At 47.0% G+C, this 23,855-nt stretch overlaps 1 protein-coding gene across 12 annotated transcripts in view; it reads right to left on the bottom strand.

The window, feature by feature from the left end:
• Window positions 1-170: 170 nt before the first annotated feature.
• Window positions 171-23,855, bottom strand: part of LOC117396988 (glutamate receptor ionotropic, NMDA 1) — a 24,263-nt gene continuing 578 nt past the window's right edge. Inside the window, exons 1-23 of one of the 12 annotated variants that reach the window (XM_059005358.1) lie at window positions 23,722-23,855; window positions 21,620-21,754; window positions 21,293-21,469; window positions 19,225-19,287; window positions 18,474-18,574; window positions 17,792-17,913; window positions 17,428-17,602; window positions 17,110-17,254; window positions 16,611-16,694; window positions 15,517-15,660; window positions 15,149-15,280; window positions 14,147-14,311; window positions 13,836-13,954; window positions 13,321-13,433; window positions 13,032-13,180; window positions 12,710-12,867; window positions 12,313-12,474; window positions 11,807-11,916; window positions 11,274-11,419; window positions 9,854-9,910; window positions 7,067-7,093; window positions 6,278-6,394; window positions 171-2,115 (exon numbers count right to left, since the gene is read on the bottom strand). The exon at window positions 23,722-23,855 is cut by the window's right edge and continues 578 nt beyond it. In XM_059005358.1, coding sequence (XP_058861341.1) covers window positions 2,047-2,115; window positions 6,278-6,394; window positions 7,067-7,093; window positions 9,854-9,910; window positions 11,274-11,419; window positions 11,807-11,916; window positions 12,313-12,474; window positions 12,710-12,867; window positions 13,032-13,180; window positions 13,321-13,433; window positions 13,836-13,954; window positions 14,147-14,311; window positions 15,149-15,280; window positions 15,517-15,660; window positions 16,611-16,694; window positions 17,110-17,254; window positions 17,428-17,602; window positions 17,792-17,913; window positions 18,474-18,574; window positions 19,225-19,287; window positions 21,293-21,469; window positions 21,620-21,754; window positions 23,722-23,855 — 2,804 coding nt within the window. In that variant the 3' untranslated portion in view covers window positions 171-2,046. The remainder of the gene's footprint in view (window positions 2,116-6,277; window positions 6,395-7,066; window positions 7,094-9,853; window positions 9,911-11,273; window positions 11,420-11,806; window positions 11,917-12,312; window positions 12,475-12,709; window positions 12,868-13,031; window positions 13,181-13,320; window positions 13,434-13,835; window positions 13,955-14,146; window positions 14,312-15,148; window positions 15,281-15,516; window positions 15,661-16,610; window positions 16,695-17,109; window positions 17,255-17,427; window positions 17,603-17,791; window positions 17,914-18,473; window positions 18,575-19,224; window positions 19,288-21,292; window positions 21,470-21,619; window positions 21,755-23,721) is intronic. The other 11 variants (XM_033995458.3, XM_059005359.1, XM_059005360.1 and 8 more) reach the window with 11 other exon arrangements.

The following is a 23,855-nucleotide window of genomic DNA, read 5'->3' as shown; positions in this document are numbered from 1 at the left end:
CTGAACGATGAGGGGAACACCACATGCGTTTTCTGATATTATCACATCATTTGAAACCAGGACAAACACAGCGATCCACACTGGAAATACAATGACTGATCCCTCAGACGTAATTGTGATGCAGAACCAGGGCTCCTTATTCTAGTGTGGAGAAGAATAAAACACAAACGCCTAATACCCAGAGGACATTTATTTCAGGTCATAAGGATGGCACATCCAAATTATTTACATTTATATAGAGATACATAATATTTCTTTAAAACAGGCAAAGCAATTCCATTATAGTTTAATGATGCGATATATAGCATTGATGGTGCAGAAAATCTAATATAAACATCCAGATGAAAGCCTATTAAACACAGTATAGCGTGTCAGTACAATCATACATGAACATACTGTAGAAGTTAACTAGCATAAGAATCCAATTGCAGTAATGGTATAGACAGGGCTTCATATATACACAAGAGAACGCATTGAAATGGAAACGCAGCACTTCATATTTACATACCTTCATGAACATCAAGCGCAGGAATACTTTTCAGTGTCTTATTGAAGCTTTCCTGCCGGTATGTTTACTGCTACACAGCACAATGAACAACATATCAAACACAGCTGAGTGTCCCAGAAACAAACTCTACTGTACCAAGATCTGGGTTCAAGCCTGCAAACACTACTGTACCAAGATCTGGGTTCAAGCCTGCAAACACTGTACTGTACCAAGATCTGGGTTCAAGCCTACAAACACTGTACTGTACCAAGATCTGGGTTCAAGCCTGCAAACACTGTATTGTACCAAGATCTGGGTTCAAGCCTGCAAACACTACTGTACCAAGATCTGGGTTCAAGCCTGCAAACACTGTACTGTACCAAGATCTGGGTTCAAGCCTACAAACACTGTACTGTACCAAGATCTGGGTTCAAGCCTGCAAACACTGTATTGTACCAAGATCTGGGTTCAAGCCTGCAAACACTGTACTGTACCAAGATCTGGGTTCAAGCCTGCAAACACTGTATTGTACCAAGATCTGGGTTCAAGCCTGCAAACACTGTACTGTACCAAGATCTGGGTTCAAGCCTGCAAACACTACTGTACCAAGATCTGGGTTCAAGCCTGCAAACACTACTGTACCAAGATCTGGGTTCAAGCCTGCTAGCATATCAAGTGCTTATTACTCCCCTGTAGTGTAAACTGCCACTAAGCTTGGTATTGCACTAACCATTTACTGTGCAAAAATAGATCTGAATTAACAAAATATACGGCAGACTTGCTGTCTCCCTTTTTAATATCCCCCTCTAGACCCGGCCATGTCCATTTCACTCCAATGCTCATTTCATCTTATGTCTTTATAGCAATATTATACCACATCAGAAACCAAAAGAAAACATTCACTATGAAACTGTATCACGGTTCATTTATAGAAATACAAACACACATTGGTAAGACATCCTATTCAGCCTGCCTACATGACACAATGTTCAATTGGTGACGCTGTCAATGAAACAAAGGCGTATTTTTCTAAAATGTTCACAAAAAATCATTGTAGTTTGTGTTTGTTATGAGAGGCACACTGCAGATAAGGAGCTGTTCTGTTACTCTGCCTTGTATTCAGAATACTAATACAGTGCTGTGATGCATTATCTGCACTCCTAAGAACACAGCAGTTAAACAGTATGGAGAGTTCAGCCCGTGTATTTCTCACATTTCCATTTCAAGTTTTTATGATGGTGACAAAGGACTTGTGTAGGTGAAGTGAAGAGTGCAAGTATGCTGCAGCTTTTGCATTTTTTAAAACAATTATTCCCAAAAATAGCTCGTCTTTTAGCAAAACATTGAGTGCATTATAGAAGCAGTTTGTATAAAGCTCCTCTTTGTTGCTGCTGGTTTCCAGTCACTGTGGAGCAGTGTGAGTGTGAGTGAGTGTGGGTGTGGGTGTGAGTGTGAGTCTGTGTGAGTGTGTGGGTATGAGTGTGGAGTGTGAGTGTGTGTGTATGAGTGTGGAGCGTGGAGTGTGAGTGATGTGTCTGCAGACTCCCAGGACAGGGCTCTCACACCACAGTGCTGACTGACGGGTCGGAGAGGTTCAGCTGGCCTGTGATGTCCGTTGGGTGGTACTGCTGCAAGGAGAGACATAAACGGAAAAGTCAAACACGTGGCACCTACTGAACTGTGCATTTCATAGTAATGTCACATTAACCAACCAGACTGGTCCCCCTTATCTGTGACTTTTCACTGCTCCAGTGAGACAGCCTACAATCAAAACAGAGTATCATCAATGTGACCAATGATCAGTTTAGATTTGTCAATGAATTAGGATCTATGAACTGTACATTTAACCCAACAAAGGAAGTTAATACATCTTTGCCTTGCCTGAAAATGTTGCCTCACTGACAAAACATGTAGTTCAGGTTTCTAAGGAGCAAACAGAGATGTGGAGATAACAGCAACAACAACAAAAACTGAAATGCATGTTTTGCCTCTGCAGGTGTAACCGGTAATTACATTTAAATACTGTGTATAAAGTGCCATGAGGGTAGGTAATGACTATATCTGAACAAGCAATGGTCACATTGTACAAATACAATCTGTTATTAGTACATTAAAATAGCAATTACAGCACGCACACACACACGCACACAGACACGCAAGGACAGACACACACACACACACGCACAGACAGACACACACACAGACAGACACACGCAAGGACAGACACACACACACACACGCACAGACAGACACACACACAGACAGACACACGCAAGGACAGACACACACACACACACGCACAGACAGACAGACGCACAGACAGACAGACACACACACAGTTTCCATAACAAACACTATCCTAACAGACACATCTCCTCTGGAAAAAAAGATTCCTATAGAATTCCAGTCCCCCATATACAAGCGCTGCGGGTTAAAGTGCACAGCTACTAGATCAGCATTGTTTTTCAAAGCTTCCATTCGGACGTGTTTTTAATTTGATAAAATCTTAATTCCTGTGATCGGTGACTGTGCTTCTCATCAGATGGGTTCACATGCATTCTCCGCATCAGTTGAAACGGGAGGTTTGAAATGAAACTCCTTTGCAATAGCAGTCCTGTTTGTGTCGGACCAGGTATTAAGAAAGAAGTTCAAGCGCACCATTAATCCTCCTCAAGCAGTCACTGCTATGGTACCTAAAGGTAACGCACAGTCGCACTAACCCTGAAACGATTAGTGATATTGCAAAGGTATCAACGCAGTACTGTTCTGTAAGGAGCGGGTCTGACACACAGCAACCCATTAAAAGGGGCTCCTTGCCTTCAGCTTCCAGAGGACCGACGTGTTTCAACAGGGGGAAGGGTTAAAAATATATTTCTCTGTTTAAAAAATGCACAGTACATCTAATATCGTGTAATAAAACAATGCTAAACGATGAAGCAATATGATTTACTATGAAAACGACAAGCAGGACATGACTGCCAGTACATATTAAAGCACACGGTCGTGGCTGTGTGCTTCCTGAGGAAAGACTCGTGTTAAAGATATAAAACTGACAAGCAACTGATCACCAAACTAATGCGTCGTTTGATGCTGGTTTGATCTCGTTACAATCTGTATTTCTCGCAGAGCGTTTGCCTATGCTGGTTTGATGTCGTTACAATCTGTATTTCACGCAGAGCGTTTGCCTATGCTGGTTTGATGTCGTTACAATCTGTATTTCTCGCAGAGCGTTTGCCTATGCTGGTTTGATGTCGTTACAATCTGTATTTCTCGCAGAGCGTTTGCCTTTGCTGGTTTGATGTCGTTACAATCTGTATTTCTCGCAGAGCGTTTGCCTTTGCTTCAGAAATAGGGCCCTGTAAGTGTACCAGGCTGTGATACTTTCATCTGCTCATTAGTAAGGAGTTGCGTGTTTTTATATAAATGTATGTTTTTCTGAAAGGGTGCCTTAATCCACAGTGACTCCTGCTGGGAGACAAGTGCATAGCATTAGAGATCCACATAGAGTTTCATGCTTACAGGAGAGGAGGCATTGTGGGATGTAGTGGGAACATCACAGCACTTAACTCCATTGAAATCCATTTAAATACATTGATAAAAATGATACGACTGAAGATGAGTACAATTTAGTGAGGGTTTGTGCGTTACAGTCTTACTCTGTCCCCTCATCACTAACATACGGGTTTTTAGCACAAAGAAGCAGATCATTAAATGAATGGTTGCTAAAGACAGATACACACACCCCCAGTGATTTGTGATGCTGTGTAAAAACGTTTACAGTTTTAATTCGAATTTGTAATTGATTTATTTGTTGTCGTAGCATTTCTGGAAGTTGCGCGGATCATTTTTCACACAGTAGGAAAACATGAGGGGGTGTTACATCCGGCTTTCCCACACGCTTTTGTTTCATTTGTTTCCAAATTGACAACCTTGCTTAACAAACCCCCTGTCTATGGACAGTGAACCTGGGGAAAGAAATAAAGGAGACGTCGCCAATCTGTCCGTGCCTTGAGAGGAAGAATACTCATTACAGGAGCGCATCACCGCCCAGGACCCAAAAAAACAAACAAACCAATTCGTTCTAATTTAAGGCAAGAAAATCGTTTATTTTAAACCATTTGAAGTTTTAAAAGCGTGCAGAAATCACCTGTAACAGACTTTTAGAATATCGTTACCCATAGGTGTTGCCTCGTTCTTTACAGACAAAAGGAAACCGAAAGCAGACCCGGCTCTCTGGATGTGCGGGAGGCGCTCAGCAAACCCACTTGATTCCTGTTGGAGACGCTGCCCTCATATTTCACAAAGCCGCCAGAGAGGCTGTTTGAAAAACACTATTAAGAGAACGGGCCCTTCAGTGGATTTCACTGATGCCTAACTGGGCTTACCTTGCAGCTTCCCAGCTTCCCCAAGACTGATCCGATAAATCCCTCGGATACACGAGAACTCTACCTTTTGGCCTTCTCCTCCCAGCCGTATGACCTTTTATTCCAATTATTTAGAGGAGGCGTGACCCCACTCTGACAACCAGTATATAACTGCTAAAGGGTTTACAGTGAACTCATCTAAAACCAATCCAGACGACTGAATACCAAGCAGCACAGAACTGAACAAGAAATACAAGTGCCAAGTAAACTATACAGAACTGTGGGGCCGTCCGAAGGGAACGCCCTCCTGACAGCCTTATAGAGCAGACGCAGGCTCCCCTGCTACTGCAGCTCTAAACTATCGCTTCATTTTCTACAGGGAAACAATCCCCTTTCAAAGTGAGGGAAAGGGTTCAAGGCCAGTTTCACTACAGATAAAAGAAATGCAATGCTGTGAAGTTGTTGATTCATTTTGAAATCTACAGCAAACCAAGGGAATGAGATTCTGGAGGTATTTCTAGTTTGACAAAGATAAAAAAAAAAACATTTTAATAGCAAGAGATGCGTTCAGCCTGTTCAACAAAATGCCTTTCACTAATGCATATGCTTTCAAATGCTGACAGCGCTTCTTCACCCAGATCAGTGCCAAACACAAAACACAAATCAAACCAAAATCAATGAAACACACATTAAAACTCAAAAGGTTATTTAAAATGTAGGCAGTGTATGATCTGAAGCGACATTGAAATAAAATGTACGTTTGACGGGACAAGGTGGAGGGACAGGAAACACTAAAAAAAGAAATGAACACTTGCAGATAATATTAGCATTGATCCTGGACGAGGCAGAGCATCTTCAGAAACCCACTGTGTGATCCTCCCCACCATCGCAAGACCTACCCCTGCTGTCCCACCCCTCAGCCTACCCCCAGTCCTCCACCTGTGACCTACAGTCCTTAGTCTCTACCTCAGTCTGGATGGGTTGTCAATGGTTGATATTGACGGACATGTGGCCATGACTAACTACACGTGTGAGGGTGAAGAAACTCTGGAATGGGGCGTTCTGGCAGGATAGATGAGTTAGCAGAATTGAGATAGAGTGAGGAAAAGAGAGAGATGGGGAAAGAGAGAGACAGAGAAAGAGAGAGGGACAGAGAGAAAGAGACAGCGAGAAAGAGAGAGACATAGAAAGTGAGGAAAGAGAGAGGGACAGAGAGAAAGAGAGAGGGACAGAGAGAAAGAGACAGCGAGAAAGAGAGAGACATAGAAAGTGAGGAAAGAGAGAGAGAAAGAGAAAGAGAGAGGGACAGAGAGAAAGAGAGGGAAAGAGAGAGAGGGGCAGAGAGAAAGAGAGAAAAAGAGAGAGAAAGTGAGAGAGAGAAGAGAGAGAGAGAGAGCGAGAGAGCGGAATTTCTTCATCTCCTTACCGTGTCTTTGGAGGACCTACGTCTCTTGAAGCTGGAGGCCAGGGTGGTACTGATGGACCTAAAAGTGGCTTTCGTTTTGGGGTCGGGGTCGGGCTCTGCGCTACCGCTTTTTCTATCCTAAAATAAATATATATGTAGAAGAATTATTGATGTCCCAGGTGTTTGAGTGTTTGGCTTTATCTAAGCCTACCTCACTGCTGCTGCTGCTGCTGTTGCTGCTGCTGCTGCTGCCTCTGCTGTAGAGGGGAGTCCAGCTCCACTCAACATCAACACCTCATAGCTGAAGTGCAATTCGAAAGGACTAAGCCAGCCTGTGCTTCTATCAGGAAGGGTCTCAACTGGAATCATTTACAACAGCTAGCTGCTAGAAAAAAGGATCTGTGTTTGGTAACTGATATCCTGTCTTGGGGATGCTGCTTTCCTTCCTTAACATGCAGGGTTGGGCAAAAATAGGTCCTCTGACCAAATGTCCTTCTAAGAGGGGTAGCGAGGTCCAGTGACCTTGTCAATCTGCCCTGTCTCAACAGCCATTTGGATAAAGTTCAGTAGTTAATCCTGCCTCTAATGCCACATTCAGCATTGCACTGGCTTGTATTGCTATGTGTATTGTTGATGGGTTTACACTATTTACACACCCCGCCCCCCACCTTAAAAACACAGCACCCAGTATCCCCCCCCCATACTGACGGTTTCTACATGCAGTATGTGTTTCAGTGTGCCCCTGCCCCTCACACAGTGTTTAGTGTGGCTGTGTGACGGTGCGTTTAACTCAGATTTTGTTATCCTTACATCCTGTGTCTCTAGAAAGATAGACGTCTGCATTGGGGGGAAAAGAAAGAAAAAGAAAAAATCATCTTCTGATAAAATCCAAAATGTTGCTTTAAGAAAGAAATCCAGAAAATACAGAAAAATAAAAAAGGGATAATAAGAAATGTTTAAACATAAAGCAAGAAGCCAGGCATGACCTTTATGATGTCATCAAGAGATAGGTATGACATCATAAAGAAGCAAAGGTAAAAACGTGGTGAACAGAAAAACAAAACCAGGCTATGGGTCGAACTCAGATTCATCCCACATGAGCATCACTAGCTGCTGTGTGGTCTGAATTTCACTTGTCTGCATGCGCCGTCAGAAAGCCGAATGAATGAAATGAATTGCGTTCCAGGGCACGGCCAGTACAGGCTCACCATCAGGGCTCCTGACAAGGCAGCAAAGGCTTATGTGGCTGTTGAAGTTACAGCTACTTGCCAACCTTTCCATTGCAATCGGGGAGAGGGGCTTCGGAGGCTTTAAATACACACGTGGCTCTCGAGTGGAGCAGAGACCACTTCAAATAACAAGAAGAATGAAAAGAAGCCTCTGAGAGGCGCGTTCCAGCATGCACAGCAATATTCAAATGGGCATGGATTCATTGTGACTGTACTGCTCTGGAGAATACAAATACATCAAGACTCACAGAACCTGAAGGGACAATAGAAGAGAGAAAGCACGTCAGAGGATGCGACCATCAGAACGAAAGGAGACCAATTTAAAACATGTTCACACAGTCTGAAAGAAATGTTCTTCTTCACATTATTAGAATGATTATTATTGCATGCCTGGTCAAGCAGGTCCAATCACATGGTCAAGCAGGTCCAATCACATGGTCAAGCAGGTCCAATCACCTTCTCCAGATGTGTGATCCCTCATCATCTGTTTTTTATATTCTATTGTGCCACAGTTTAAACAAAGATCTCTGATGCACCAGCCTCTCAAAACGAGTGCAAATCCACATGAGGTTCTGCTTCCCAGCCGGTTCCACGCCTGCCTTTGCAAGCAGAACAGACGACTCGGCAGAGCAAGCGCTATCCCTACACTGAAAGGCTGGCAAGTAAAAGCTACACTGGCCCTGTCTAGGATAGAGTTGCGCTTGAAGAAAGCTGAACCCGTAGAGCACCAGCATCATCCCAACAGCTGTGCTCTCCATGGTATTACATGCACACAGATCATGTGCATGTAACACAGGCAATGTGGGCAACTCAGAGATTCATGAACAACACACGGCATGAAGAATCTACACAGGTGACTGCATCTATCCTTTAACAAGACTTTGTTAAATTACAGATGAGGCTAACTACCTTTATATATATATATATTTAAACATACATACGTACATACACACATAAGAGAGTGTGTGTGTATATGTATGTATATATATATATGCTTACCTTAGGAACTGAAAAAGAAGCCCAGCTGTTTGCTGACAGTATATTAGTGAACTCTATGTGGACATGTTTTTGGTAAGCTTGTTCAAAGATATCATCGGTCGTGGTCTTTAGCTTCAGTGCTTTAACCAGGTGCCTGCTGTGGGATGGTGTAGATTACATCTCACTGCGCTGCAGTAGTTAAGATTCATCACTCCTGATATGTAACCCTATCTCTTCAATCATACCCTTGCCCCTTGCCCCTTGCCCCTCGCCCCTGAAAGATGTAATAAATATTCATTCCAGTTTTCAGACCAGTTCCTCTTATGGGCTGAATATTAAGCCTCTGGGGCTTTAATGGAGGATTGAATCCAGTGTCCATCCCAGCCCTGAGCTCCTCCCACAATGTGAACAGGAATTCTTCTGCCCCCTTGTGTTCATGCAGAACTTTACAAATCCAATCCAAAACAGCTGCCTGCAATCCCCACACTGCACACTACGAGATTCACATCACTAGCGACTGGGCTGCATAATGGCATGACGTTTCAAACAGCTACTTGCTGTAAGCGATCCTTTGCCAGGGCTCAAGACAGGAATGCTGTCGTGTTCCTGTGCAGCTCCCTGTTCCAATGGCAGGACCCTGACGTGAGGCACGGCCATCCTCCGCTCACTCATTTCAATCTCACCCCTCTTTACTACAGATCTCACATTTAACTCATCTCGTACAGTTCTGGGTTTTTTTGGTGAGACAAACAGAGACAGAGAGTTCATGGCTGAAGCTCTCCACTATATGACACAGCAAGTTAGGTCATAGCTGTAAAATACAGTTTTATCTGAACTGCCCTCTTAGACAAACTGGAGAATCAGTCATTACTCCACCGGTGTCAGCATTTCACATGAACTCCCATTCATACCAGACCTGTCAATGTCCTTGGGGCAGTTTGGATAAAAGGGTTTTATTAAAAATGAAGTGGGGAGCAGCCAGTCGCTCAGAGGGGGGGGAGGTGTCAACAGCCCGTCCGAAGATCTGGGGCCACATTCCCACATTCATTCTCCACAGACAGTATGAGTGAATGGAGCTGTCAATATGAACTCTTTCCCTCTTATTGGCCACTTCTGTGACCCGCCAGCTAACCAGCAGCGCTGCATGGGCGCTTTGTGACGGCTCTGAGACACAGGGCTGTCTCTGAGGAGAGGATCCGTTTCTAAGAGGGAAAGCGTCAATGCTGTTTCATTTGCTTTTGTTACTTTGTTTTTCCACCTTTACTACAGGCTTCATTAGAAACATCAGTATTACTGGGTCATGCCATGAACTGGGATGTATTTTCTGTTGGTCTGTAGAATTCCAGTTGTGACAGAGAGGATGGCATGCAGTGAGATGGGTGTTACGTACTAATCTCGGAGTCCCGGCTCGGCCAAGTACTTCCCTGCCTGGAGCCTCCTTATTGTCCTGTAGGGACACACAAGAGACAGGAGGGGGGAGTGTGATTGCTTCCTGCTCCAGGAGGGGGCAGTGTGATTGCTTATTGCTTCCTGGTCCAGGAGGGGGCAGTGTGATTGCTTCCTGGTTCAGGAGGGGGCAGTGTGATTGCTTATTGCTTCCTGGTCCAGGAGGGGCAGTGTGATTGCTTCCTGGTTCAGGAGGGGGGAGTGTGATTGCTTCCTGGTTCAGGAGGGGGGAGTGTGATTGCTTCCTGTTCCAGGAGGGGGCAGTGTGATTGTTTATTGTTTCCTGGTTCAGGAGGGGGCAGTGTGATTGCTTATTGCTTCCTGGTCCAGCAGGGGGCAGTGTGATTGCTTCCTGGTTCAGGAGGGGGCAGTGTGAATGTTTATTGCTTCCTGGTCCAGGAGGGGACAGTGTGATTGCTTCCTGGTCCAGGGGGGAGCAGTGTGATTGCTTCCTGGTCCAGGAGGGGGCAGTGTGAATGTTTATTGCTTCCTGGTCCAGGAGGGGACAGTGTGATTGCTTCCTGGTCCAGGAGGAGGCAGTGTGATTGTTTATTGCTTCCTGGTCCAGGAGGGGGCAGTGTGATTGCTTCCTGGTTCAGGAGGGGGGAGTGTGATTGCTTCCTGTTCCAGGAGGGGGCAGTGTGATTGTTTATTGTTTCCTGGTCCAGGAGGGAGCAGTGTGATTGTTTCCTGGTTCAGGAGGGGGCAGTGTGATTGCTTATTGCTTCCTGGTCCAGCAGGGGGCAGTGTGATTGCTTCCTGGTTCAGGAGGGGGCAGTGTGATTGTTTATTGCTTCCTGGTCCAGGAGGGGGCAGTGTGATTGCTTCCTGGTCTGGGGGGGGGGGGGGCAGTGTGATTGGGTGGGGGGGGGGGGGGTGAATGCTCCAGTCCCGGGAACTCTGGCTCCGATACTCCACTCCTACAGAGCCGTGTGCTCTCTGCTCTCCCAAACTGTCTCAGTCATTTGCCCTGTTTTCTTTAACACAGTTATCTTGTAATAAAAAAAAAACAGATGAATATTGCCCTCACCCCCTGAAACTTATTCTGGGGTTTTAAAAACCTGTGTTGATCCCTGTTACAAGTTTCCCTTTTTTATTTTTTAAATAAACCAAGCCACACTAAATACAATACATTCAATCCTCAGGTTTGGCATCACCAGCCTTGAGTCCATTCAGCATACCGTTACAAATCATTCCAGAAACAAGTAGCCTATGGGCTTTGAAACAATCAAACTCCTCTGTCTGCTTCAGACCCTCCAACCACAGCAGCAATCCTTCCTGATCCCAGGAGTGCGCCTCACTGAATCCGACCACCGCCTTCCAGCGGCCCAGCTGGAGTAAAGAGATGATTTTAAAAGCCATACCTGCAGGTTCTTCCTCCAGACGTTGACGGCAGCGAACGCGAGCTGCATCTGCTTTCTCCGTGCGTCTTTGTGTCGCTTGTACGCAATTTCAATAAATATCAAAAATATTCCGGCCACGATACCTCCAGCAACCAGCATGAACACACCTGGGGGAGAAAGGGGATGCGAGAGTTACACCTCAGAGTGGACACAGGGCCTCTCTGTGAGCTCAGCCCGGAGGTACAGTTATAAACCCGTTCAGAATGGTTCCTGATTGAAGATATGCTGCTTTCTAGAGAACAGACCTGTGTGCTGAACACAACACAATCTTCTCTTTCAAACAGGACCCTGGATTTTAAAACCTGTCACAGAGCCTCCTGATGGCCTTTGCAACGCTGCTGTGCAGTACTGCTGACTGGGCAGCATCAGGAGTGAGCAGACCTCTGATTATCTGGCTCTGAGCCCCCTGTAGAGCCTGTGTCCCACGAACAGGAGCTGCAGCGTCGTCCCCCAGGGGCAGGCAGGGAAATGGAAGCTTGACTCAGGCTCTGTACCTGCCATGTTCTCGAAGGTGAGGGTCGCAGGGGCATTGCTTCGGGAATCGCACTCCTGGTATCGCACCCAGGTTTTATCCAGGTCTTCCATGAAGCCGTTTTCATGGGAACTAGAGAAAGAAATGCAGAGATAGGAAACGAGGAACTCGATCCCCACCGCAATGAAGGGCAGACATGCCACTGTTTATACCAGAGCCAACGAAGCCAAGGTAAGACACCTGACTGCTTAACCCAAGATCAAACACCAAACCTTTAGCAAGTTCTCAGTGTGGTATTTGACACTGGTTTAATCCCACAAAGCTTTGTGAGTTTACTCTGTATTTGATTGGACTGCAACCTGCTGATTTGGGTACTTTATTTCCCTGTGCTGCCAGACCGAAGCAAACAAGTCAGTAATAATATGAAGAACTAGATGACGTGGGTAGGGTATGCCAAGCTGCCTGTCTACCTGCCAGGGTCAGACTGTCATTTCTGTTTGGAACGTATAAGCAATGCTAGCGGGAGACCTGAGGATGGCGAGGGAGACGTTCTGTTTCCAGGGGCTGTCCTTCCTCATCCCAATCCCGAAGCCTGAGCGGAAGAAGAGCTCTCCAGTGGTGACCAGGTCGCACTTCTGGGACGCCTCAAACTCCAGGACCGCAGAGTCCCAGATGAAGGCATGCAGCAGGCTGTGGGAGAGAGGGGTGTGAACATCACCGGACACACACTAACCACTTCACCAAACCCGAGACCCGTCTGATCATGGAACTGAAAAATCATTCAGAAATCCGTCTTCTGTGAAAAACGCTTTGAAGTTAGTAGACTGTTCCACCCCAATCCTATGCTTGCCTGAGACATGCTGGTTTTTGAAAGAGTATATTGTTGGAAAGCAAAGCGATTCCTGGTCCACGTAGTTGGACTCACTTGTCTCGGACGGCCTGGATTGCCTCGGCTGCGCTCTCGTAGTTGTGCTTCTCCATGTGCCGGTACATCGTGCTGAGCTCCACCTGCCGACGGAAGTAGATGTCCACTGAACTCTGCTTCACTGTCGCGTAGATGAACTTGTCCGATGGATTTCGCAGCTGAGCCAGAGAGAGAAGAGAAGAGTTTTCAAATGCAAAACCAATAGAACAGCATGAGAGAGAGAGGCAGGAAGCCCAGGGGTTGTGTTTGTGAGGGGGGGTTGTGTTTGTGAGGGAGGGGGTTGTGTTTGTGAGGGGGGTGGGGTTGTGTTTGGGGTCCGTACCCGGGGGTCGTTGATCCCGGTGATGCGCTCCTCTGGTCTGTCCAGCACCAGGAAGGCAGCCAGGTTGGCAGTGTAGGAGGCGACGATGATCATAGCGAAGCCGGCCCACACCATCCCCAGTATCCGCGCCGAAAAACTCCGGGGAGCCCCTGCAGAACACAGCAGCACGAGCGCTCGGGAAACCCTCTCAGTAACCCCCATTTATTAACCCCCCCTTTCACTAAACCCTCTCCCTAAACCCATTTATTACCCCCCCCCCCACTAAACCCTCTCTCTCAGGGTTCCTTACCTTCTCCTATCCCAGAGTTCAGCAGCACCCCCCAGGAGAACCACATAGCTGAGGACAGGGTCAGGGCATCCTCCTCCTCTTCCTCACTGTTCACTTTGAACCGTCCAAACGGGCTGGAAAACAGTGAGGCGTGAGAGAGAGAGAGAGAGAGAGAGAGAGAGAGAGAGAGGGAGGGAGAGAGATTCACTTCCTAACACACTGTGAGAAATATAAAATCATAAGGGTCTTTTTCTTCCCCAAATTCGGTGATTTATTCCCAGAATTCCCCAAAATGCACAATAGCCAGAAGCTGTCAGTCCTGCTGGAGGAAGACAAACACACAGACAGACTGGCTGGTCAATACGTGATGAGCTGTCATAAACTGAGTGACAAACAGCAAGCAAGGTCTGGATGCAAAAATGTCACCTGACACCAGTAGAGAGAAAGACTGGCAGCGAAAAAATGGAGACAAAAAGAGGAAAGAGAGGAAAGAAGAGCTGATGAGCCGCAGGGTCCTCCTCGGGCTGGACGCTCACCTGAACCGGTCCAGCAGATACAGCATCACGGCCACCACGTGCACCGACAGCCCCACCAGCAGCCACAGCGTGCTCTGGAACGGCTGCATGAATGAGTCCAGGGTGCTGCGCGGGATTTCCTGGGGAGGGGAAACGAAGCGACATCAAACCGAAGTACGTTAAACCACAGGAGGCAGCATTCACCTGGGAAATCAAGAATGAGACTCCTGAGACCTGGCTGCTTATTACTGGTGCCAATGCCTGGAGCCGAGCGGCTGCAGCGCTCCCCACTGCTATTACCTGGAAACCAGCATGAAGAAGCCTGACGCTACCTTTTTAACCAGGATGGTGAGGCCCTGGTACTTGAAGGGCTTGGAGAACTCTATGTACTGGGCGCGCTCGTTGTTGATGGTCAGAGGAGCCACGATCATGTCTCCCTGACCGCTGAGGAGCTCTCCCATCATCCCGTTCCACTCCTTCTTGTTGCTGTTGTTCACCTGCAAGGCAGTGCGAGCCGTCACTCTGGAGAGAAGGGGTTTAAAAGCACCCTGAGCTACAATTAGAGGCTTGTCTGTACTGTCCGGGAGCAACGTCTTCATTATATATCACACAGCGTTCAAAGAGACAGGTACGAACTGCAGAGACTAGCAATCTGAGAATGAGATCACACAGCCCTGCAACAGACAGGTACGAACTGCAGAGACTAGCAATCTGAGAATGAGATCACACAGCCCTGCAACAGACAGGTACGAACTGCAGAGACTAGCAATCTGAGAATGAGATCACACAGCCCTGCAACAGACAGGTACGAACTGCAGAGACTAGCAATCTGAGAATGAGATCACACAGCCCTGCAACAGACAGGTACGAACTGCAGAGACTAGCAATCTGAGAATGAGATCACACAGCCCTGCAACAGACAGGTACGAACTGCAGAGACTAGCAATCTGAGAATGAGATCACACAGCCCTGCAACAGACAGGTACGAACTGCAGAGACTAGCAATCTGAGAATGAGATCACACAGCCCTGCAACAGACAGGTACGAACTGCAGAGACTAGCAATCTGAGAATGAGATCACACAGCCCTGCAACAGACAGGTACGAACTGCAGAGACTAGCAATCTGAGAATGAGATCACACAGCCCTGCAACAGACAGGTACGAACTGCAGAGACTAGCAATCTGAGAATGAGATCACACAGCCCTGCAACAGACAGGTACGAACTGCAGAGACTAGCAATCTGAGAATGAGATCACACAGCCCTGCAACAGACAGGTACGAACTGCAGAGACTAGCACAAGCCCATTGAATCTGAGACGCTGCCACACTCACTCGTTCCTGCGTTCCAAACTTCCCATCAGCTACCAGATGCACCTCGTATGTGAAGTTCATCGTCTTGGCCAGCTTGATAAGCAGGTCGATGCAGAAACCGTAACAACACTGCGGGACAATGGGGCGTCCTGTAATTAAAACAGCAGAGACACTGCTTAATATAGACCTGGGGCTTTTCACTGAACAATGATATATATATATATATACATACACACACTGTGCGTGTATATATATATACACTGTGGATATCACAGACACACACACACACAGACTCACGCACATATATATACACATATATATGTCTGAGTGAAGAGACCCTTCCCCGAGGTCTGAGAAGTAAGGCACAGTGATTTCGTAAACGTCCCTGTTTTGTTACCTGGGATGGTCTCATTGGGGCCCGTGCAGATCACCTTTTTAATCAAGTCTCCATTTACTGTGAACTCCTCTGGGCAGGTCCCATCCAGGAGGGTCGGCTTCACATAGACAAAGGGCTCCTGGTGTATCGTGACTATCTGTGAAGTGCAAACAACACGCCATTAATAACACAGGCAATGCACTGCGGTCCATAACCGAGCCACAGCACAGCGCCCTCTAGAGGGGAGCGAGGCAGGACTGGAGCACACTCCATTAGTTCATACCCGAGCCACAGCACAGCGCCCTCTAGAGGGGAGCGAGGCAGGACTGGAGCACACTCCATTAGTTCATACCCGAGCCACAGCACAGCGCCCTCTAGAGGGGAGCGAGGCAGGACTGGAGCACACTCCATTAGTTCATACCCGAGCCACAGCACAGCGCCCTCTAGAGGGGAGCGAGGCAGGACTGGAGCACGCCCCATTAGTTAATTCCCTAGCCACAGCACAGCGCCCTCTAGAGGGGAGCAAGGCAGGACTGGAGCACGCACCATTAGTTCATACCCGAGCCACAGCACAGCACCCTCTAGAGGGGAGCGAGGCAGGACTGAAGCACACTCCATTAGTTCATACCCGAGCCACAGCACAGCGCCCTCTAGAGGGGAGCGAGGCAGGACTGAAGCACGCTCCATTAGTTCATACCCGAGCCACAGCACAGCGCCCTCTAGAGGGGAGCGAGGCAGGACTAAAGCACGCTCCATTAGTTCATACCCGAGCCACAGCACAGCGCCCTCTAGAGGGGAGCGAGGCAGGACTAAAGCACGCTCCATTAGTTCATACCCGAGCCACAGCACAGCGCCCTCTAGAGGGGAGCGAGGCAGGACTGAAGCACGCTCCGTTAGTTCATACCCGAGCCACAGCACAGCGCCCTCTAGAGGGGAGCGAGGCAGGACTGAAGCACGCTCCGTTAGTTCATACCCGAGCCACAGCACAGCGCCCTCTAGAGGGGAGCGAGGCAGGACTTTATTTGTTTATTTAGCAGACGCCTTTATCCCCTGCACACAGAGGCAGGGCTGGCTTCTCATGGGGTCGCAACACTAATACCTGCTCACCTTTAATCTCGTCGACATCTGAAATCCACGCGGCTTTTCAGTTTCCCCGCCCGGCCAGATGATCTTCCTGTCATTTAATAAAACCTGACAAGAGAAGAGGGAGCACATCTCCATTCATTTAACAAGCACAGCGTTAGGGTGTGGAGCAATGCTACTAATAACAATGCTAATACTAATAACAATGCTACTAATAACAATGCTAATACTACTAATAACAATGCTAATACTACTAATAACAATGCTAATACTGCTAATAACAATGCTAATACTGCTAATAACAATGCTAATGCTACTAATAACAATGCTAATACTACTAATAACAATGCGAATACTACTAATAACAATGCTAATACTGCTAATAACAATGCTAATACTACTACTACTAATAATAACGATGATGTCTCTGTTGTGATTTCCACTGAGCCTGTTCAATGATTGAAAAGCATGCCAGATACAAGCAGGATAAAGACTCCAGGAGAATGAAGCGAGCGCTCCCTACGTTGCTGCCGTTGTACACGCCCACTTGCACCAGCTTGCGGTTCTGCAAGTTCATTATGCTGTAGTTGGCGTATTTCCTGTCGCCGTCGTCGTTAAACTCCACGCGTCCCGTCACCCCTTCGGGGTACTTGGAGGACATCAGGACTCTGTGATTAAACAGAGAAAGGAAACAGCATCGAGCCCCAGTGAAGACACAATGAAGAGCCTCAATGCAACGCATTACTGGCCGCTAACAGCAGGGGGCCTCGGAGCTCATTGACTGTCCTGAGTTCACACGGGGGTCCTGCGGGGATCCCAGGACCGCCTTGGCAGCGCTTACCTCTTGAACAGAGGGCCTGTCTTCCAGATGTTGGTGTTCCCCACGCAGCCCCGCGGTGGGTCTGTGATGTTCTCTTTCTCAAAGAGCTCGTGCACGGACTGTGCCACCACGGCCACGGCGTCGCTGATGTGCGCCGACTCGTTCTTCCCGTTAATGAGCTGGAGTCCGATCACGCCTGCAGATACAGGACACAGGAACACGGCTGTGATTCGGGAGACTCAGGCACGAGGTGCCTCTCTGCCTCCTGTAATTACCGCTGAGACATCAATGCAACTCTTTCAGCGGTTTACTCCTCCACCCTAGACTGGAGTGATGACAGTGACAATCTGCTCCATTTAAACTCCCGGTATCAGAGGAGTCTTACCGTCAGGCGCGTATCGCAGGGCGTTCCCTGACAGCTCTCTCTCGCCCACCAGCCACACGTACCCGGAGCCGCTCATGTTCAGGACGGCGGCTGCTTTGTACACTGTGGCAGCATCGTCCTCACTGTGAGAGCAGGAGAAGCAGTGTGAGCACAGCCTTCCCACCGTACCAGCTCAAAGAGGCAGTGCTGCACCAACTCTACCAGGCCTGAAGTAACAAACAGGGCCACACTTACTAAGCTCCTCGCACCACTTTAGCATTCTTAAACCTTGGACTTGCTTTTTTAAACATTCTTTTACAGAAGTGGAGTAAATAATCATGTGGAGCGTGTTCAGGAGAGACAGTCCCTGACGATCTTACTCCCCCAGGGCCAATGCAATGCTCCCTGTGGATCACCAGCCAAGATTAGCAACTCGGCACAGCCAGGACTCCAACTTGCAGGCCTCTGACTGCATGACTCGCCCACAACTGCCAGGTGAGCCACTAGCGGATTGACAAATCTATAGTTATATAGGTTATATCTATAACTGCAAAGAGTTTGACAGCAATATCCAGGACACAAAACAAAAACGCTATATTTCCCCCATCATGCGAGGACGTCTAGGTGTTAAATAGTGGCTGTTGTTTTCACATGAGGGGTGTAACTCTAAAGAGACAGAGGAAGAGCAGAATACAGGCCTGACCTCGCTGACAGGATCAGCACTCTGGCCTCCAGTTCTTTCGCCTCCAGCAGCAGTGACGTTACGTTTTTGGATCCGGGTTCAAACTGTAGAACTTTCTCAGCCTGCGATTGGTGTGAGCAAGAGAATGAGTCAAGTAGTCTACTTACCCCACAGAGCCACGCTGTCTTTTTCAAGTGAAGAAAAAGATCTTCCAGAGAATGTGTTTAGTTAAAAAAGAATGTAATCTAGGAGAAGAGGTTCTGCATTGTGCATGCAAACTGAATGAAGGGCATCAAGACTCCAAAGAAGGGCGTGCATGTTAGAGAGGAGGGCTAGCGAAATGCAAACTGATCCGGAAACTGAAAACATGTGGGGGGGGGGGAGGGGGGGCGCACTTTATCCCAAAAAAATGAAGAAAAAAAAGTGAAAGTCAAAAAGTATCTTGGAAGTGTCTGTCCCACACTACCAGAGTTTGAAAAATATATACTTGCAAACTCGTCAATTTATTACATGCATTCCTTACACAAAAAATAAATAAATATATATCTCTCTCAGGTTGGGTTTTATATAGAGATACAAATTATTTAAACATAAAAAAAACATTCTTGATTAAAATAATTGAACAAAAATAAAAATCGTCTCAACATAAAAAAAGGCGTGCTAGCAGATCAGAACCAGGTCTGGCCCGCCTGGTGACGGTGTTGGACTGGTTTCTAACGGCTATGTTCAGAATAAGACTGGTGGGCGGCGTGCATTTCCCATGCATATATACCTTGGGTCCTCGCTTGTTGTCATAGGACAGTTGGTCGAGGTTTTCATAGTTCCTCTTTTTATTCTGATGAATAATGTGCACAGAGAAAATGTGTAGACACAAGAATATTATAAACAGTTGAAAATGGTGCGCAGTAAAGCAATCCAACATCTCTCTCCTTTCCTGCTTAAAACAGGGAGCCTCTAACACTGGGGCTTGCAAAACCCTCGCACGAGGAGGGCAACACCAAGGATTCACCTTACTGTGAGCGAGGCTTCAAACAGCAGGGTTACTATTGACAAAGGAATTCTATTTCACTGACCAAGCAAAGCACTTTCACAGAGGATTATTTTGCTGTTTTGCTGGCATTTGGGTTTCTTTCTTAAAGAAACGTCCCAACAGTGTTGTTCTATATATCCCAAGTGGCCAGTGGCAAAGCGCTCTTCTTGAGTAGATGTGCTGTAAGGCACCTATTCCCTTGTGGGGATCACAGAATGTGTTGCATTGTACACTGTACTACAACTGAACAGGTGTCTTCACTTAGAGTACAATACTGGTAGCGAGGCTCAAAATAAAAGCAGCCACAGCTCTTCAAATGTGCAAAATGTTTCTATTCTGCAGGAAAATGTTATGTAATATTGATCCACAGCAGTGGTTGATATTCAGCAACAGCAGATATTTCCAGCTGACTGCTTCCATAGTGAACAGCAATGTCATTCTAATTCCAGCTCGGATCAGCCAGGAGATTCATAGGGAAACAGCCCTGGAGAGATTCAGCTTTGAAAGCTCCTGCAGAATCACAGCTCCACTTCATCAATAGTGTGGGAATAATGCCTGTGTGTGTTGAGGGGATCTGCAGCACATCTACACTCTGAAGTGCACAGCTATGTTAGAACAAACGATCCAGAGCACTTGTGCATGAATCTCTGCTCCTGCAATCCTCACTATAGAAATGCAGTCTTGAGCCCCGGCACCAGCAGATCACAGCGGCATTGAGCTCCTGCTGCAACAAGGCCGCTACTTCAAAAATAAAGTTCCAAAGCGTAGGTTTGTGAAAAACAGTTACATAGAAGGTGGTTGATAAGCAATCCCACCCCTTGCTTTAAAAGCATCAAAACACATTCTGATTACATGAGCCCCAATCTGCTTTCCCTTTCAATCAGCAGCTGCTAAAGATGGGACTTCACATGTAGCTGTGCTGAATCCCAAACCTTCACTGTGAATCTGGGACTATCCTTGCTGGGCTGGGTCAGGCACAATCCCAAACCCTCACTGTGAATCTGGGACTGTCCTTGCTGGGCTGGGTCAGGCACAATCCCAAACCCTCACTGTGAATCTGGGACTGTCCTTGCTGGGCTGGGTCAGGCACAATCCCAAACCCTCACTGTGAATCTGGGACTGTCCTTGCTGGGCTGGGTCAGGCACAATCCCAAACCCTCACTGTGAATCTGGGATTGTCCTTGCTGGGCTGGGTCAGGCTGAATGCACTTTCTAAAGAAGGAGCTGTGATTTTACATTTAAAACAGGTCTTCAAGAAATGGCTCAGTTGTTATTTTCCTAACAGACTTCACAGCTTTCTTTTTAAAGGTTTTGTTTTTCGAAGATTTCTTTTTTGTTGATATTTTAGTTAGCATATTCAGGTGATCGCATATCATTTCAGAGGCAAATGTATCAGAGGCCATAACAACAGTTAACAAATAAATAAACCAATAGGATATCGAGGGTTAAATGGCCTGCAGATGTTTTCATTGGTTGTTTTGGTTTATTTTGCAGAGCCCCAGGTTATGTCCATGTTTTTTGCTCCTGCTGTTGACTCACATGTAGGAGATTTTGACTATGGCAAAAGCATGTGAGATGAAGGAGTACACAGTTCTGTCAGATAACCACTTAGGATGTTGTTGATGCTTCTAGCAGTTAAATGTTAGCCAATGTTGTTACAATGAAAAGAAATGTGTTTACATAACAGAACTCTACATACATAGAACAGCTTTGAGATATTTAACACTGGAAACTCACACAAACACACACACACACACACACACAGAGAGAGAGGCAGAGACAGACCCCTGCTCTGGGGAAGGGGGCTCACCTTGGACTCCTTCTCCTCCAGCAGCGTCTCCAGCCTCTTCTGCGCCGCACGGCCCTCGTGGTCGTCGCTCACGATCAGGATGATGTGGTTCCAGCGGAACACGCGCATCATATCGAACCACACGTGGGCTTGGTGAGAGTAGGGAGGCACGGTGCGCAGGAACGACAGGTGGATACTCTACAGGGAGGAGAGGGGACCCTTCAGCACCCCCACACTGAGGACTGCTTCACATGAATACACACAAGCCTGCAGCACGGCTCCACTGCAGGGTCTATAGAGAGCATGTTACAGCACAGCACAGTGACTGCTCTGAGGCACACTGCTTACCTTGTCAGAGTATATAGACATGCGCGTGGTCAGCCCCACCACAGGTATGCGGTAGAACCCTGCTGTGTAGGACACTGGAGTCGGGGTCAGGTGATCGTTCGGAGCTGGGGGGTGACTCACTAATATCGCATACACCTGTTGAAGTAACGGCATCATTAAACAGTATTGCTGCACTGGGTGTAGCTTGAATTACTGCAAACAAAGCATCTTAAAAATGACATCCTAATCAAAAAGAGGGTGGGTGTCTTATTCCACGTGTGAGGGGGAAGGTACGGAAGGAGTCGCTCTGTTGATGCTGAATCATTGGGTTCTTTGAGAAGTGACTCGAGCAGTTTCTTAGTAAAGGGAGTTCAATCAGAGACACGCAGCTGGAGCTACATTTTCTCACTCTCTTTTGTTCTTGTGTTTGTTACGCTGCTGACATTGCGAGTGTTCTGTACCCAGAATACAGTGCAAAGCGCCCCCTGCTGGCAGCAGAGCGGTGAGGCAGACAGCAGTCGCAAAGGGTTTCTCAGCAGCATACAGGATGAGACACCAAAGGTAAGCCTGATCGCTAATCTCCTCTTCCCAATTTAATGAGATGAAATCCAGATCCGCAGCACTAAGTATGGATCCCGTTGAGTGTTTTAAACCAAGACAACAGTCATTAATTACCCTTTCAATCCGGAGACAATCTGAAAAGATTTCTCTTCAGGAACAGCTGAGCGCTCCACAGTGAACTGAAGCACATCTTCCGGTCACAGCAGTCAGTACCCTATCTGAGCTCTTCTGCTCCCGCTCATCCCTCGGCTCCAGCAGCATTCTCGTAAATGAGCGAATCCCATTTGCATGCCCCTGCCTGCTGGGATTCCCATGTGGATTGTGTGGTTTTCTTTTCATTTACACATCTTCAGTAGTATAGGGCTTGCTGGGATGCACACACACACAGTATTGTCGAGAGCTAGCTCGTTGAAATGAGTGCTGCGAGACTGTGGAGTGTGTTTTCTTTCCACTCTCCAATGCAGCGCAGATGGTTCTAACTTGGATGGGCGCCATGTTGGCACAATGGTGAGAGCGGTTTTGTTAAAACGTGTGCGCGCATCGGAGACTGTCTTCATGAAGAAAGCCTGGCGCCGCTTTTTGCAAACGCGCAAACAGACACATCCCATGTGCTGAAATCTCATTCCAGACGCTTTACCGAATGAAACGATCACACCTGGTATATGTGTTGCAATGTGTCCTTGTTATTTATCGACTCACCCCTATTGTTTCGGAAGCGTTTCTTTATTGGTAAATAAATGAAGGATGCTACCCCATCAGCATGTTAACTATTTTAATTTACTATCCGCTACGTGTTAAACACACCCACTGTTTTAACTGACGGGTTACACGTGAAAGAAGAGCGATCCCTTTCTCTGTCCCGTTGACTGGTCAGTGTGGAATGGGCACGACCTCGACACACAGCTCCAGCGGGGGCAGCTTGTGCTGCAGCAGGACGCGCATGTAGGTCGCCAAGTGAAGCATGCATTGCGTAACGTTTGTCACGCGCATGCATCTGTTGTATTGTTTTTATGCATGAATGCTATTGACATACATTACGATTAAAGGCTGCGGTAAATGCATGTCGGTTTTGCACATCGAATGCTGTATAAGGAGAACTGTTACTGTGCGATTATTAATAGAGCTAATAACGATGTCATTAAAAATACAATATAAACCATTACAAACATAGCAATGTAATGTAAAAGCACTCTGCAGAACCACGCCGTCACTTCAATGACTTTCTCTTAACGCATTGGAATGGCTGTGAGAATTTATCTTCATATTATATTTTATATTCTTACTGTTAACACAGAAATCTTAAAGAAAAAACGTGACATTTGCTTGTGTGTAACTCCTGCGTTTGTCGATGCATTTTAAAAATATACCATTTTATACAAGATCCCAATGAGCGCAATATCAGACATTTTAAATGAACACATACATGTCCACATGAATTCATAAATGAATGAATAAGTACATAAATAAACAAGACACGCATAAGCACATCTCATCCCGCGGATTCCTTGCAGTGTTCACACCAGCCCGTAGTCCGGGGCGCCTCCGGGCGGCACTGCGCTTACCTGGCTGGAGATGAGGTCCTCGCACACGGACAGAGCCATCTGGATGGCGTTGGGTTTGTGGGTGACGGAGGTGGCGTTCAGCTGGATCTTCCAGCTGCCGTGCCGCTTGTTCGCGAGGTTCACCGCTTCCCTGA

The sequence above is a fragment of the Acipenser ruthenus genome, chromosome 31 (assembly GCF_902713425.1).
Source record: "Acipenser ruthenus chromosome 31, fAciRut3.2 maternal haplotype, whole genome shotgun sequence".
Lineage (NCBI taxonomy): Eukaryota > Metazoa > Chordata > Actinopteri > Acipenseriformes > Acipenseridae > Acipenser > Acipenser ruthenus.
The sequence above is the reverse complement of the archived record's forward strand: the minus strand, read 5'-3'. Positions and strand labels throughout refer to the sequence as shown.